Genomic DNA, 15,768 nt, shown 5'->3' with positions numbered 1-15,768 from the left:
AATGGTCAAATTCTTGGGCTGAACTCAGAATTGGGTTGCTGTAAATACAAGCAAACACATCGAGAGCACAGGTGCTGGGTCCACCTCAGACCTACCTGCCCCCCAGGGTGTGGGCCTAGTCCCTCTATTTTCACCTGCTTCCTAGGTGCCTCACCTACTTGGCAGACTTGGGAATCATGTAGGGGAGCCTGTAGTTGTTCCCAAGTCATGACCAAGATGACTGTATTTCTATACGGGTCACCATTGTCCTTGCCTGTCTGCACTTCGGTCTCTTATCGAGCTGAGGGAGAGGTTCTTTGGGTTTAATCTGCTGCAGTTTGCAGAAAAAGGATACTGTGAAGGCCTGGTGCCACCTGGGGCAAGCCATCAGGCCCCCAGGCAGATCCCTGACAGCAGCAAGACCTTGAATGAGCTCATAGCAACCCCAGGGCAGGCCCTCAGGCTGACCTCAGGTGGCATCGAGTTCACCCCTCAGGGGTGTGCTTGTATTAGCCAAGCTCCCAGAGATTGCCTCTTAGTTGTTTTACCCCAAGAAATATAATCACCCTGTACCTGGACTTTCAGGTGCTTACCCACAGAGGCTCTGTGGTTGGGTCAACATGGAGTCAGAAGTGAGAGCAGATGGTGGTTGTTAAGAGTGGTGGGTCAGAAGGACTTTCCTGGAAAAGAGAACAGCACGCAAGAGAGCTGCAAACAATTGACCTGGCTGGGGCCGGAGGCAGGAGGCGGGGCCAGGGACCATTGCCTGATGCGACAGCTAAGACTTTGGATCTCATTCCGGAAATGACAGGAAGTCACTAAGGGGCACTAAGCACGATAGTGACACGACACGAGTGCATTTCATGGCCCCGCGCGGAAGAGAGGCCAATGAAGGGATGGTCACAAGGAAACCCAGCAGAGAATTCTGGAAGCAAAGATGGGTCAGGAAGAGGATGGCCTGAAACAGATCCTTTAGATGCGACAAGGAAGGGGTTACGGGAGGAGACCAGGGATATTTAGGGATATTTAGGAGGCATGGATAGAGGAGGGAACCGGAGATGAGGTAGGCTGACTGTGGACCAGAGACATTTGGGATATTTAGGCTGTTGTACAGCCAGTGAAATTTTGAGAAATCAAACAAAACACAAATTAAGAACCAAAATTAGGTAGCTAACCTTTTTCTTTTTCCAATACGGATAATTTGTTAACATCATCACGTTTTAAGGCCACTAGTTAATAAAAGAAGGGGCATTTTAACTCTCCCCAAGATAGGAAGGCCTAACCTCCAATAAAGGACCATCATTTAAAAGGGATAAATTTAGCTTAATAACCAACTCCTCATATCTCATTTATTTACTGTTCTCGTTTCATCATAGATTATACAGTCTCACTCCATTGATGACGCTAGTTTGCTGAAGGTGAACTGCTCTGTAAACTGTTTTGCTTTGTTTTGTTTTTCCAAGGAGTAGAGGAAAAAGATTGGCTACAGAGCCAAGAGTGTTTGGTTTCTGAAGGATGAAGACTCATTTGAGAAAATTAATGCACGGAGAAGAAAAAAAAATTGAAAGAAAGATTTAAAAATAGGAACTATATGCAACATAGTATCCCAGACTGGATCCTTAAACAGCAAAAGGACATTAGCAGAAAAATGGATGAAATACAAGTAAAGTCTATGGCTATACTATAATAGTATTATATCAATATTAATTGCTTAGTTTTGATAAATGACCCTAGTTATGTAAGATGTTAGCATTAGGGAAAACTGGTGAAGGGAATACGCGGACTCTCTGTATGATCTTTGCAACCCTTACAGATCCAAAATTATTTAGAAACAAAAATGGGTTTTAAAAATAGCAACGACAGCACAGAAGAGAAAGGAGATGAGCAACAGACTAAAGTTCCTCAGACTGGACCTTGGAGCCAGGTGGCAGGTGGCGCCGGCCTCACACAGGAGAGGAACACCCTCTTCCCCAAGATCAAGATCAGAGGAAAGGGCTGGATCATGTCACAAATAATTTGCTAATAATTTGTCCGCAGGAATCGGAAATGGAAGCATTCTTCTTTTCATTAACAAGATAATATAGTAAATGACAGGACAAAACAGGTTAATAACAATGGTTTCTAAATGTAGGTGAAAAGTAAGTAAACGGTATACAGAGAAAATGTAGATTGAAGACGGAAATGAGTGGTTAATATTGCTTGGAAAGAAAAACAGCAGCAGCCTCGGACCCGGCTCTGTCTGCTAATAACCCTGCTCTGCAAGGATACTGAGAGCTGAAATCGGCAACCTAGAAAAGCCTTACTTTAGAGCAGCAGGTGAATTACGGAGGAGATTTCCAAAACTGTGCAGAAATAATAGCCGGACCCTGAGAGGGAGAATAATCGAGAGTGGAAGTGAGCACAACCCGGAGGGAAGACAGTCACTTGCCACAGGAATAAATTCCGCAAGACAATGCAGTTGCTGCCATTTTCTGTCAAATTCTTCCATTTCGTTTCAGGAACAAGCATGGGCCCCAGCAGAAGCTTTCCATCGATCCCCACTAGTATATTTCATGCATTTTAAATTCTTCTTCAGCGAAAGTATGAATAATCGGCTTCTTATCAGCAGCCAATCTTCACTTTAATACATGTTTTAATGGCAGAAAAATACACAGTGATTACTCGTAATGCTTGCTTAGGACTCTCCATTTTTAGGGGGAAAACCAAGTAAAAATATATGCTTTTATTCTCAAAGGGGGATGCACCAAATAATATCACATATATTATTTAAAATTAATATATAAAAATTAAGAAATATTTTTTTTCCATGATTGTGGAAAAAAATGTTGACTTTCTAGATAATAAGATTATGATATAGGGGTGCCTGGCTGGCTCAGGTGGTAGAACATGTGACTCTCTTGATCTCAGGGCCCTGAGTCCAAGCCCCACATTGGGTGTGGAGACTACTTAATAAAATAAAATAAAATATATAATAAAATAAATCAAAATAAAATAAAATAAAAATGGATGAATACTGTTCCAAAAAAAAAGTTTATGATTTAAGTCATCTTGGGAAATGTTGCATGCTCTTTTATAAACGGGTGTTGCCTCAGTCTATTATAACTAAATACCAAGCCAGGTTTCTTTCATTTCAAACAAACTCCAACTCTGATTAATTTAAGCCAGATAAGGATTTAATGGAAGAACGGTTTGTGTGTTTAAGAATAGCTAAAGGGACAGAAACCAAGGCATCTTCCTGGATCCAGGGAGAGGAACCAATAATGTTTGCATCAAGGCTCTGACATTGCACCAATGGTGTCTTCCCATCTCGTGGCAATCTGCTGAGGATTCAGAGTAGTGAGAGAGAGTCCATTTGATCATCTTTGGGCATGGATAAGGTGAATTATGATGAAGAATTCACCAAAACCATCCACATTGTGAATAGATAATTCTGCAAAGGACTGTTAGTGAAAGAAATGGAGATAGAGTGGAAGAAATGGAGATGGCCACTGTTTGCCTTATTCTTTCATGTGGCCATGACTCTGCCTGAACTTGGAATTCCCCTTGACTTGTAATACCCTAGTTTTCCAGACCACCTGGTGAACTCCTTTTTTCCCTGTGAAAACCCAGATAAAGTAACACCTTCTGTGAAGCCTGGCAGAGGAAATCACTTTGCACTGTCTTTGTATCTCATACACACATCTCTTGTCAAACAGCTCACATTATATTGTAATAATTTGTATTTGTTTGAATCTCGCCTATTAGACTATAAATTTCTTGAGGGCAGGAATAATGTCTTTTCACCTCTGCTGCCTTGGTACCTAAAACAGTGCTCATGATTAAGTATTCAACAAATGCTTGCTAAAATAAATGCAAACAATAAACTACTTCTATGTTTAAAAAGAGAAAAAGAAAGAGAGAAAGGAAAGGAAAGGAAAGGAAAGGAAAGGAAAGGAAAGGAAAGGAAAGGAAAAACAAAGAGGAAAGAAAAAGAAAAAGAAAAACTTTGAGGAAGCACAAGGAAAAACCTTTATAGACACAAAATAATTATCTGTTACCTTTGCAAATCTGCGTGATGTTTGGGAAAGCCTGGCAATATCTTCAAGATCCAGATAAGAAATGATATTCAGGAGCAAACTGTCTGAGAGCCGTTCAAGGAAGTCAAATTTACCTTCACATAAACTGAAGACATAGTCTAATATTCTCGCACCAAATATTAAGGCAATTTGAACTGTAATTCAAAGAAACCAACAAACCAACAAGGTTATCACGTGCAGTCAGGTAAAAACCATGACCCGTATCACTAAGACATGATTTAGGGCATTCTTCCCCCCGGGGGGTAATGTTGGATTAGACCAAGTCATTCCTACTGTCACCAAGCTGCCTTTGGGACCTGTGACATGCATTTGTGAGGCACTGGTTTACAGGTGCTGTCCCTGCCCTGGGATCAGAACCTTTGAGGGACACTCACTGTTGAACGCAGTGATGAACTGCATCCCCTTGATTTCATCAGCACCGACTTCCAGTCCAGACAACCAACTTAGCTAGTCTCAGTGCCTTCCTCACCCTCATCCCCGACTGGGCAACATTGCTGGTCCACGTGGATTTTCTGCTATCCCCCCCCACCCCCACTACCCAGACTGGTCTGAAATATGTTAATATCTCTTCATTTGAGTTGATTTTTCTTCTCTTATTGTTATATGTTGTTTCTCCACCAAACTTTCTTCTTTCCTCTTTACCTTCTTTTATCCCCATCTTTACATAATGGGGGGGAAACGAGAAAGAAGAAAATAAGCAAATATTTCACGAAAATTGTGTTAACTTTTGCTTAATATTTTGTGCACTTTTTCAGTTATTTCCAAATTAGGAGACAGTTCACAAAGAATCAACCAATATAATGGTCTACCTAAGCATGCTCAATGCAAGGAAGTAATAGTGTGTTTCTTTTTTTAACCCTGAAAAACCTAATAAATAGGAAAACATGTTTAGAAGCATACATATTCAAGTTTTAACGTGGTTTAATCTGGATGGTGACTTTTGCTTTCTTCCTTTTGTTGATCTGTATTTTATAATATTTCTACAATAAACCTGTATTACCAGTGTAATTTTTTAAAATCTAGGTAGGAAGGAAGTAAAAAAGGAAGGAAAGAATGCTGCCTTCTTATATGAGAGGAAAGCACAGTTATGGTGGAGTAAGCAGGTGGATTCCAGTGATCCCAAACCTGGGGACATTTTTGGTTTCTTGAGTCTCATTTTTTCTGTTCTGACTCTGAAAGCATCACCATAGCCAGTCTTTCTAGAGAACTGTTCTTAGAAGAGAGAGAGCTCTCTACAGGAGACTAAATACCCAAGATTTGGGGACTACCTTCCTTCCTCAGTCTGGAACATCCCTTCTGGAGCAATCGGGATGGAGCCCTCAAGAACACTGGGCAGAACTAATTTAACTGGATGATGGGTCTCTGATTTCAGAATGGATGTAAGGTGTGGGCCATATTTATGTAAAAACTAACTGTGCAACTTGGAAGAGCCAGGCATATAAGATTCCTCTCTAAAACTGGTCAGTCTAGCTTTCTAAGGCATTAAGGGTTTTAGTTGCTTCTGAATTCCAAGTGCTTCCAATTCAAAGCACTTCTAAAGTCCAAGGGCTTTCCTAATGGAAAAACAGCCCTGTCAACTCTAAAGGATAGGTAATGTGGAGAATTCCTGGCCCACCAGCAGAATAAGAAAAAAAAAGCAGTGCTTACTTAGTGGACAGAGAAGAAAAGCCCTTAGTATAATAAAAATTCCCTTAATATAACTGGAAATGTTTTTCCATTTCCAATGCCAGGAAAACATGTTCAATGCAGACTCAGATGTACTTTAGGAATTCTCTACCAGTAAAGTCCTTAAAATGTAAATATTATAAAAAGATATATACACTTAGGGGTGAAATGTGACAGATTCAGAGTGTATGGATATTGAGGTATTTAGAAAAATATTTTTGCTTAGTTGTATTTTTTATGTAACCAACATTGATTTCTTTTGAAATAAGAAAAAAAGAAGTTAAAACAAAGTCCATTTTGAAACTAAAATCACTGCTTTCATGTTGGACTATGTTGGAGGCAATCAGCCTCCAAGATGGCACCACAAATCCTCTTCTCCTAGGTTCATTTTTCTGTGTCTCCCTCCCACACTGAATTAGAGGTGATCTGTGTAACTAATAGGATGGTGCATGAATGACATTCCAAGTCTTGGTCATAAAAGACATGGGGGACTCTGCCTTGCTGCTGCCTCTTGGATCGCTCACTCTGGGAGAAGCCAATTGCCATATGCTAACAATGCTCAGAAGTGCTCTGGAGAGGTCCATGGGGAAAGAAATGGAAACTTCCTGGCTACAACCACCACTTCTTTGTCAGCCATGTATGTAAGTCATCATGGAACTGGAGCCTCAAGCCCCAGTCGAGCCTTCAGATGATGGAGGCTCCGTGCGACACCATACAAGACCCTGAATGGAACAACAGAGCTAAGTGGTTCTCAAATTCCTGACCCACAGAAACCATTTGAGTTAATAAACATTTATTATTGTTTTGACCAATTAAGTTCCAGGATAATTTGTTACACAACATTAGGCAATAAAAATTTGAGTGCCTCCAAGTGTTGTGGTGCCATAATGGAAACCCAAGATGTAGGAGTAGCTTTGAAATTGGAAAGTATACAGAAAATCTGAATGAGTTTGAGGAGGGTGTTAAGTGCAAGGATGAAGAGCTTTCAATAATTCAATTATTTATTGAATTAATTAATTAATAGCTGTTTGTAGACACTTGATGGACTCTGAGGAGGCTTTGAAGGCAAGAGTTTAAAGGAAAGTGAAGAAAATATTATTAAAAACTGGAGGACAGGAGATCCTTGCCATGTAGTGGCAGAAAGTTCAGTTACATTGTTGCCTCCTGAGATATGCAAAGTAGGAAGGAAATAGACTTAAGGGGATGTGATTCGCTATGCAGATTTCCAAGCGAGGTGTTGAACATACTATCTGATTTCTTCTTGCTGCTTAAAGGAAAAGGTGAGAGCAAAGAGAGAAGCTAAAGATGGTTTCTTACAAAACTGCCAGGATTTGCTGATCCTGAATATTCTCCGCCTCTTCAGATGGCAAACAATGCTAAAATTAAGGAATGGGCCCGAGACAAAAATCAAATCTGGAACAATCTCAGGAAACTATGGCCTGAAGATGAAGCTGAGGGCATGGCTGGAAAACGCTTTGTTAAGAACCATTCAGTCAAATTTTAGAGCTTCCAAAAAGCTGAAGGGTATTGTCACTCGGGAGACAAGAGCAGAAACCAAGTTAAAGAAGGGATTATCTTAAAAAAAATAAAAGTGTGTAGGTGTGGTTTTGTTTAATGGAGTAAACTCCAGTAATAGCAATGGACAACAACATGAAGTTTTAAGAGAATTTACAGGTAGAAACACTGCCTGCCAGCTTGAACTGAAAGAGTCAGAGGCAGTGCAAAGGGAAAAAGACTTTGGACACTCAAATTCCTACCAGGAGGAAGTAGGCTGAGAAAATAAAGCCTGCAAAGAGGGGCTAACTTTTGTGGACAAAGAAGATGGCTCAGAGTATGGAACCACGAGCCCAGGAGGTAAAGCCCAAGAGCTATGAAGAACTAAGACAGGGACTTAGAAATATTGTTAAACTAACTAACTTAAAATCAGACCTACTGGACAATCCCTCAGAAATATATAATTTATCAGTTCTGACTCAAAAAGAAAAAGAAAACCCAAGAGACTATAACCAGTAAATATATTAAATCCACTGACTGGATTAAACAGGAAAACCATCAAGCAAAGTTTCAGATCTACACTGCTTTTCAGGTAAGCCCTTGATAAACTCTCAGAGAACAGACAATCCATACCTTAGGTAAGTTGTCCCAAAGAATAGAAGTAGAAGGAAACCCTCAACCCACATTATGAGGTTGCTTAAACTAGCAATGATGGTAGGCAAGAAGAAAATTTGTATCTAGAAAATCACTTAGGAGCACATGTGGCAAAAATTCTACATCAAATGTTAGGAAATTCAATCTATTGACATATAAAAAAAATAGATGAATTGTGACCATTATAGTTAATCCCAGGATGATCCAAGGATGGAATAATTTTGGAAGACTATTTAATATAATTCACCATATAAACAAATAGGAAGAAAAATTATCATCTCAAAAATACAGAAAAATTGTTTCATTAATTTTAACCCCTATTTTTGAATAAAAACTCTTAAAAATTGGCACACCTGGGTGGCTCAGTCAGTTAAGCATCCAATTCTTGATTTCAGCTCAGGTCATGATGTCACAGTTTGTGAGAACAAGCCTCACATTGGGCTCTGTGCTGACAGCACGGAGCCTGCTTGGGATTCTCTCTTTCCCCCTCTCTCTGCTCTTCTCCTGCACAAACTCCCTCTCTCTCTCACTCTCTTTCTCTTTCTGTGCACGCTCTCTCTCAAAATAAATAAACATTAAAAACAGAAATTCTACTGGAAAATGGTCAGCATCATTTGTCTGTATACCAACAACAATTAATTCAAAGTGGTGACTTAAGATGCATTTGTCTTTTGACTCAGCAATCTCATATTGACTAAATAGAAAATAACTCATGCACAAGGTTATTCATTTTTGGCACTCCTTGTATTATCTCAAGATTAGAAAGAACCTAAAATTTCATCACTAGGATTCTGGTGCATTCACATAAAGAAATACAACACAGCTGTGAAAGAAAAGCAAAAGAGGAGCAGGAGGGAGAGGGTGAAGAAGAGGAGGAAGGAGAGAAGAGGAGGAAAGGGAGGGGGAGGAAGATCTCTTAAGGCATGAAATGATCTCCAGGATATACTGGTGGAAACAGTAGGGGTAGAATGCTACCATTTGTATAACGGGTAAGGGGATGCAAACACATATGTATATGAATTCGTTTATATCTGCACAAAGAATCACTGAAAGGGTCCATAACAAATACAAGTGGTTAGCCTAGGGCAAGGGAAGGGAAAACGTGGAGCAGATAGTGATGAAACCAAGCCTCTGGATGCACATTGTTTTACAGTTTTGACTTTGGAAACACATCCACGTTTTACATACTCTTAAAACAGAATTTTAATTGTTGCAAATTTTAATCTTTAAAACTTAGAATGAAAGGGATTTTATTCTTTTTTTTTTAAGTTTATTTGTTTATTTTGAGAGAGACAGACAGAGACAGCATGAGTGGGGGAAGGGCAGAGAAAGAGAGAGAATCCCAAGAAGGTTTTGTGCCACCACCAGCCAGAGCAGAGCCAGATGCAGGGCCCGAACCCACAAAACCGCAAGATCATGACCTGAGTCAAAACCGAGAGTCATAAGCTTAACTGACCGAGGCACCCAGGTGCCCCTGCGTGATTCTATTCTTAGCTACAAAAAAATCATCAACTACCTGGGAAGAATTTGAGCAAAAGGTGTTTAAAGGTCTAAGACCTATATGAAGAAAACATTAAAACTCTACTGAAACACATAAAAGACCTAAATCAATGGAGAGATATACCATGTTCATTTTGAGAAGACCAAAGGATGACACTTCTCTCCTCAAAAATCTAGAAATTCAATCCAATTCCAATTAAAATCTCAACAGGGATTCTTGCCAGCTGGTCTTAAAACTCATATACAGAGTAAAAAGTCAAGAACAGGTAAACAGCTCTTTCTTTATAAAGAAGAGGAAGAGGAGGAAGATGAATTCTTTTTAACAGGTAAGAAAACTTACTATAAAGATTGTAATTAAAGCAGTATAGTGTTGGTGTGAGACAAACTAAAGATCCTGTCCTATAAGTACAGAAAAAAGTTATAACTTCTCATCTCATCACAGCCAAAAATAAACTTGAGATAAGTAAAAGACGAAAATAGGAGAAACGAGTTGTAAGAAATTTCAATTAAAAATAGGAGTATATCGGGGCGCCTGGGTGGCTTAGTCGGCTAAGCGTCCGACTTTCGCTTAGGTCATGATCTCACAGTTCGTGGGTTCGAGCCCCGCGTCGGGTTCTGTGCTGACTGCCAGCTCAACGCCTGGAGCCTATTTCAGAGTCTGTATCTCCCTCTCTCTCTGACCCTCCCCTGCTCACGCTGTCTCTCTCTCCTAGAAAGAAATAAAAATATTTAAAAAAAAAAAAAAGAGTATATCCTCATGAAATCAGAGAAGAGAAAGACTTCTTAAACAAAACACAAAAGTATAACCCATATATTAAAAGACTGATGAGGGGCACCTGGGTGGCTCTGTCAGTTAAGCATCTGACTCTTGATTTCAGCTCAGGTCACAATCTCACGATTGGTGAGATCAAGCCCCGAGTAGGGCTCTGCACTTATAGTGTGACAGTGTGGAGCCTGCTTGGGATTCTCTCTCTCGGTATCTCTCTGCCCCTCTCCTGCTCTCTAACTCTCTCTCAAAATAAATAAATAAGCTTTTTAAAATAAATAAATGTTTCAAAATTTATAAAGAAAGATTGACAAATTTGAACTACATTAAAATTGCAAACTTCTGTATGGGTAAAAACACATAAACAAGGTGATAAGATAAACCAAAAACTTAGTGAAATCTCTGTAGCACATTTAATCAAACTGAAGACTTGGTGTATTTAAAATATGCATATAAGAAAATTCCTACAATCAATACAAAAAGAGACAAACAACCAAAAAGAAGAAATAGGCAAAGAAGTTAATGAGCACTTCTAAGAAGGGAAGACCGTTCCCTTGGTCAATAAATATAAGAAAAGATATTCAACCTTATTAATAATCAGGGAATTTATATACCCAGTTTGGCAAAAATTAATATGTATCTCTGATTACAGTAAATGTTGGTGAGAATATAAAGAAATAGCATCTCTCATAAAATCCCAACAAGAGTATAAATTGATGTAACTCCCTTGGAGAGCAGATTGTCCCTGGTAAAGTTGAAGAGGCACATATCCTACAACTGGACAAATACACTTCTACACACCCAACTTAGAGAAACACTCACACATTGCACAAGGGTGAATGAAGATATATTGTTGCAAAAAAGTGGAAACCACCTAACTACCCTCAGTAAGGGAGATGTTTGAATAAACTATGGTTTATAATAGAATAGAATAACATTAACCATTGAAAATGAGTGAACTAGATCTACATACATCAACGTGAATAAATCTCAAAACCAGTGTTGAATAATAAAGCGAAGTTGGACAATGATATATTGGGATAGCGTTCATGTAAAATTTTAAACATATAAAAATAATATATATTTATGTATTTGTAACTGTGTATAATAGAATATCTTTGGAAATGATAATCTAAGTAGAAGGGAATGGAGGGAAAATAGGGGAAGGGTAGAAATTTGACTGTATATGTCATGATTTTATGTTTTTAAAAGATATTAAGTAAATAAGGTGCTCACTTCAGCAGTATGTATAACAAAACTAAGATGATAAAGGGGAGATTAATATGGCCCTTAAAAAGGATGAAAACAAAGCTACAAACCATCTCCAACTTCCTGGAAATGGAACAAAATGTTTCTAAATAATCTATGGGTCAAAGAAGAAACCAAAATGGAATTTAGGAGATATTTTAAACTGAATTAGAATAAAGATACAACTCATCAAAATTAATATGGCCATACTTAAAGAAAGTATTAGGGGGAAAATGGCTGAAAACAATGATTTAATCTTCTATCTCAAGAAGCTAAGAAAAGAAACAACAAATCAGACCCCAGGACGTAGTAGGAAGGAAATAATAAAGGTAAGAACAGAAATCAATAGTAAATAAATAAGTAGAAAATTAACAGAGCTAAAAGGTCTTTGAAAAAAATTATCAAACAAATAAATCCCTAACAAAGGGCCACAAAAAAAGGAAAGAAGCACAAATTATCATATCAAGGGATGAAAACTAGAACAACACTACAGATACTATAGCCATTGAAAGAAGAGGAGATTATGAGCAAGATACACCAACATATTTGATAATTTGGATAAAAATGAAGTAAATGTGACAAATGCTAACATCTTTTGTTAGTGGTGTTGGGTATAATATTATCTTCTGTTTTTTAGGTTTAAGACATTTCTGAATTTTAAAGCTTTCAAAGGGCAAGGTATAGAACGCAGTGTATAAGATTCTTCTTTCTGTGTTAACATATTTTGCATACATGCATAGACCATTTCTGGAAGGATATTCAAGAAACTGTTAATGATGGCTGTCACAGGAACTGGGAACGTGAGGTCAGAGGGAGACTTACTTTTATTCTAAAATCCTTTTTTTTAAACTTTATGTTATTGAGAGAGATACAGAGAAAGGCAGAGAGAGGGAATCCCAAGTAGGTTAGCACTGTCAGAGTGGAGCCTGATACGGAGCTCAAGCGCGTGAACAGAGAGATCCATGACCTGAACTGAAATCAAGTCGGACACTCAACCAGTTGAGCCACCCAGGTGCCCCTATTCTAAAAATCTTTTAAAACTGATTTAATTTTTGCTTTGCTATGTGTATGTAATCTCAAAAAAGTAGTTGATAAAAAAAAAAACACAATTTTCCATTATAGTCCTCATTTCAAACGTGCTGTCCTGTTTTCCTCATGAATCATCTAAATGTCCAAGAGAATTTCCATTCTTTGACATCTACACTATCTCACCCACGTTTCCTTAAACAAGCAACAGCAGAAGCAGAAACCTTTGTCGTTTGGTTCTGAAGATATGGCTGTTGAAGCCATTTGGTTTTATCACAGGGATTTTTGTGGATTGGCCTAAATACTTAACCACTACTTATAACTCATTCAAAGATCAAAGCAACCAACTTTAAAAGGGACATAAGTTGGAAAACAACTTATTTTTAGGTTGGATTCAACCCCAACCCATGAATTAGCACTTTGAGCAGAGTCTATATAGGCAGAGTTTTGCCTTAAACTCAATTTTTAAAACTATTTCCAATGGCTAATTTTATGGTTATTCCTATTTATGTAACTTAGGGGGAAAAAATCCAAAGATGTTTCTTCTGATTTTTTAAGGTCTCAGGCAGAATAAAATTCTAACTTCATAGACGAGTGGACAAAGAATACAGACAGGGAAATTACAGAAAGGATATAAATGGTAATTAAACATGACAGGATGCTCAACTTGCTAGTTATCAGGAAAATGCTAATTAAATATGACACTATTTTCACCATCTGACTGCAAAAGATGAAAAAGAATAGTAATATCTAATTAGCAATGGCGAAAGTGCAAGAAACCCATATCCTGTTGGATGAAGTATAATTAATACAGCAGTTTTCTGGAGAACAGGTTTTTTCTTGTGAAGTAATTGGCATTGCGAATTACTCAAGCTTTGAATTACTCAAAATTAAAATATGGTGACATAAAAATATTAATGAAGTCTCATTTTATGAATAAAAGTTGAAGTAATGCAATCACCCAATTTAAAATGCTTTCCAAACTCACATAAGTATAAAGGTCAAATAAATTATCGATGGCATTTGTGCTGTATCCTATACCAGTGCCACTCAAGCTAGTTAATAGAAGTACCATCCTTGGGGGCGCCTGGGTGGCTCAGTCGGCTGGTATTCGGCTCAGGTCATCTCACGGTTCGTGGGTTCGAGCCCCGCGTCGGGCTCTGTGCTGACAGCCAGCTCAGAGCCTTGAGCCTGTTTCAGATTCTGTGTCTCCCTCTCTCTCTGACCCTCCCCTGCTCATGCTGTCTCTCTCTCTCTCTCTCTTTCAGAAATAAATAAGACATTAAAAAAAAAAAAAGAAGTACCATCCTTGGTCAAGTTAGCCTTGAACTCTAGATTCAGTAATAATAATAAAAAAAATACCCTAGGGTGCCTGGGAGGCTCAGTTGATTAAGCGTCCAACTTCAGCTCAGGTCATGATCTCACGATTTGTGGGTTCAAGCCCCTCATTAAGCTCTCTGCTGTCAGCTTGGAGGCTTTGGATTCTGTGTCTCCCTCTCTCTCTGCCCCTCCTCCACTCAATGGTCTGTCTCTGTCCCTGTCTCTCTCAAAAATAAATACACATTTAAAAAAATTTTTTTTAATACTCAAAATACTCTATTCAAAATTATAATGCACATTTCTTTGGTCCTAGCCATTCCAGGAGTTCTTATGTAAGTGTGCAAAAATAAACATGCCTCAGAATGTGCCCAAAATCTTTTGAAAATGCCCACCAATTGAGGATTGTATATTTCTACAATGAAATACCATACAGCCTTGGAAAAGGACAAGGCACTTCTTTACATATGCTAACGGAAAAATGTTCACAAGATAGTAAATGCAAAAACAAATTAAACAATGAAAGACTGTATTTCTGTAAACAAACACACACACACAATCCCAAGCAGAAAGAATTCAAATACAAAGTAAGTTATTTACGGTAGTTATCTCTGGGGAACAGAGGTTGGAGGAAGAGAGAAGGAATTTTCACTTTTCAAATTTTAAAAACTAGGGGAGCCTGGGGGGCTCAGTCGGTTGAGCATCCGACTTCTGTTCAGGTCATGATCTCACGGTTCGTGGGTTTGAGCCCCGCATCGGGCTCTGTGCTGACAGCTCAGAGCCTGGGGCCTACTTCAGATTCTGTGTCTCCCTCTCTCTCTGCTCTTCCCCTCTTCCCCTCTTCCCCTGCTCACACTCTCTCTCTCTCAGAAATAAATAAAACATTAAAAAAATTTAAATACTATAAAAGGTAGCTGGTATGTGTTAGGCAAATTCTAAGCACTTCATTCAGTTACTCCTCATAAGGACCCTATGTGCAAAATGCTTTTATTATTTCCATTATCAACAGTTGAGGAAACTGATATCCAAAGAGAAGAAATCAGGGACGCCTGAATGAGGTGGCAGGGAGGGTGGAGGGAGAGAAAAATCTTAAGCAGGCTCCAAGCTCAGCACGGAATTGGACGAGGGGCTCGATCCCATGACCCTGGGATCATGACCTGAGCCGAAATCAAGAGTTGGATGATCAACCAACTGAATTACCCAGGCGCCCTCATGAATGACTTTGTAAAAAATAAACTTGTGAAGTTTCTCTTTTAAAATGGAAATCTAGGAGTGCCTGGCTGGCTCAGTTGGTGCAACACTGACTTTCAATCCTAGGGTCATGAGTTCTAGCCCCCTGTTGGATATGAAGACTACTTTAAAAAATAAAAAATAAATGCAAATCTGGGGGAGGGGGAAATTCAGCAATGTTTATTTTGCAATTTAGATCATGACACATATCACTATGGTAGGCAGCATAATGGCCCTGCCAAAGATGCCCTGTATCCTAATCTCCAGAATCTGTGAATATGTGACCTTACATGGCAAAAGAGCCTTTGCAGATGTGTTAAAGATCTTGAGAGGGGCACCTGGGTGGCTCAGTCAGTTGGGCATCTGACTTTGGCTCAGGTCACGATCTCTCGGCTTGTGGGTTCCCGCCCCAAGTAGGGCTCTGTGCTGACAGCTCAGAGCCTGGAGCCTGCTTCGGGTTTTGTCTCCCTCTCTGTCTGCCCCTTCCCCGCTCATAATCAATCAAGACTTTCAAAGGTTTAAGGAAACAAAACAAAATCTACTCTCTGTCTAAAAAAACCCCAACTATTACATGCTATAATTTAAAAAACAGAATATCTTTAAGAGGGTTGATTATCAAAGATCCACCCAGAATGTGTCTTTAAAAATAAGATTAATATACCTGACTTTTTGGCTCTCAGTGCTTAGTCCTGGCAACGTCTGAGGTTAGCAGTGGAACCCTGGAAAATCATATGCATGCTGAATCTCTTTTGTGAAATGGGGATAAAACTCGTGATTTCACAAGGATATTGTAACAATAAAATGAGAAGGCAT

At 38.9% G+C, this 15,768-nt stretch overlaps 1 protein-coding gene across 2 annotated transcripts in view; it reads right to left on the bottom strand.

Moving 5' to 3' along the window:
* Positions 1–15,768, bottom strand: part of FBXO36 (F-box protein 36) — an 86,090-nt gene that overhangs the window by 12,016 nt on the left and 58,306 nt on the right. The window contains exon 4 of one of the 2 annotated variants that reach the window (XM_077761357.1): positions 4,017–4,189. In XM_077761357.1, coding sequence (XP_077617483.1) covers positions 4,017–4,189 — 173 coding nt within the window. The remainder of the gene's footprint in view (positions 1–4,016; positions 4,190–15,768) is intronic. The other variant, XM_077761358.1, reaches the window with a different exon arrangement.

This window comes from Crocuta crocuta, unplaced genomic scaffold, assembly GCF_008692635.1.
Source record: "Crocuta crocuta isolate KB4526 unplaced genomic scaffold, BGI_CrCroc_1.0 scaffold516, whole genome shotgun sequence".
Lineage (NCBI taxonomy): Eukaryota > Metazoa > Chordata > Mammalia > Carnivora > Hyaenidae > Crocuta > Crocuta crocuta.
Note: the sequence above shows the minus strand (reverse complement) of the source record. Positions and strands in the feature narration are given on the sequence as shown.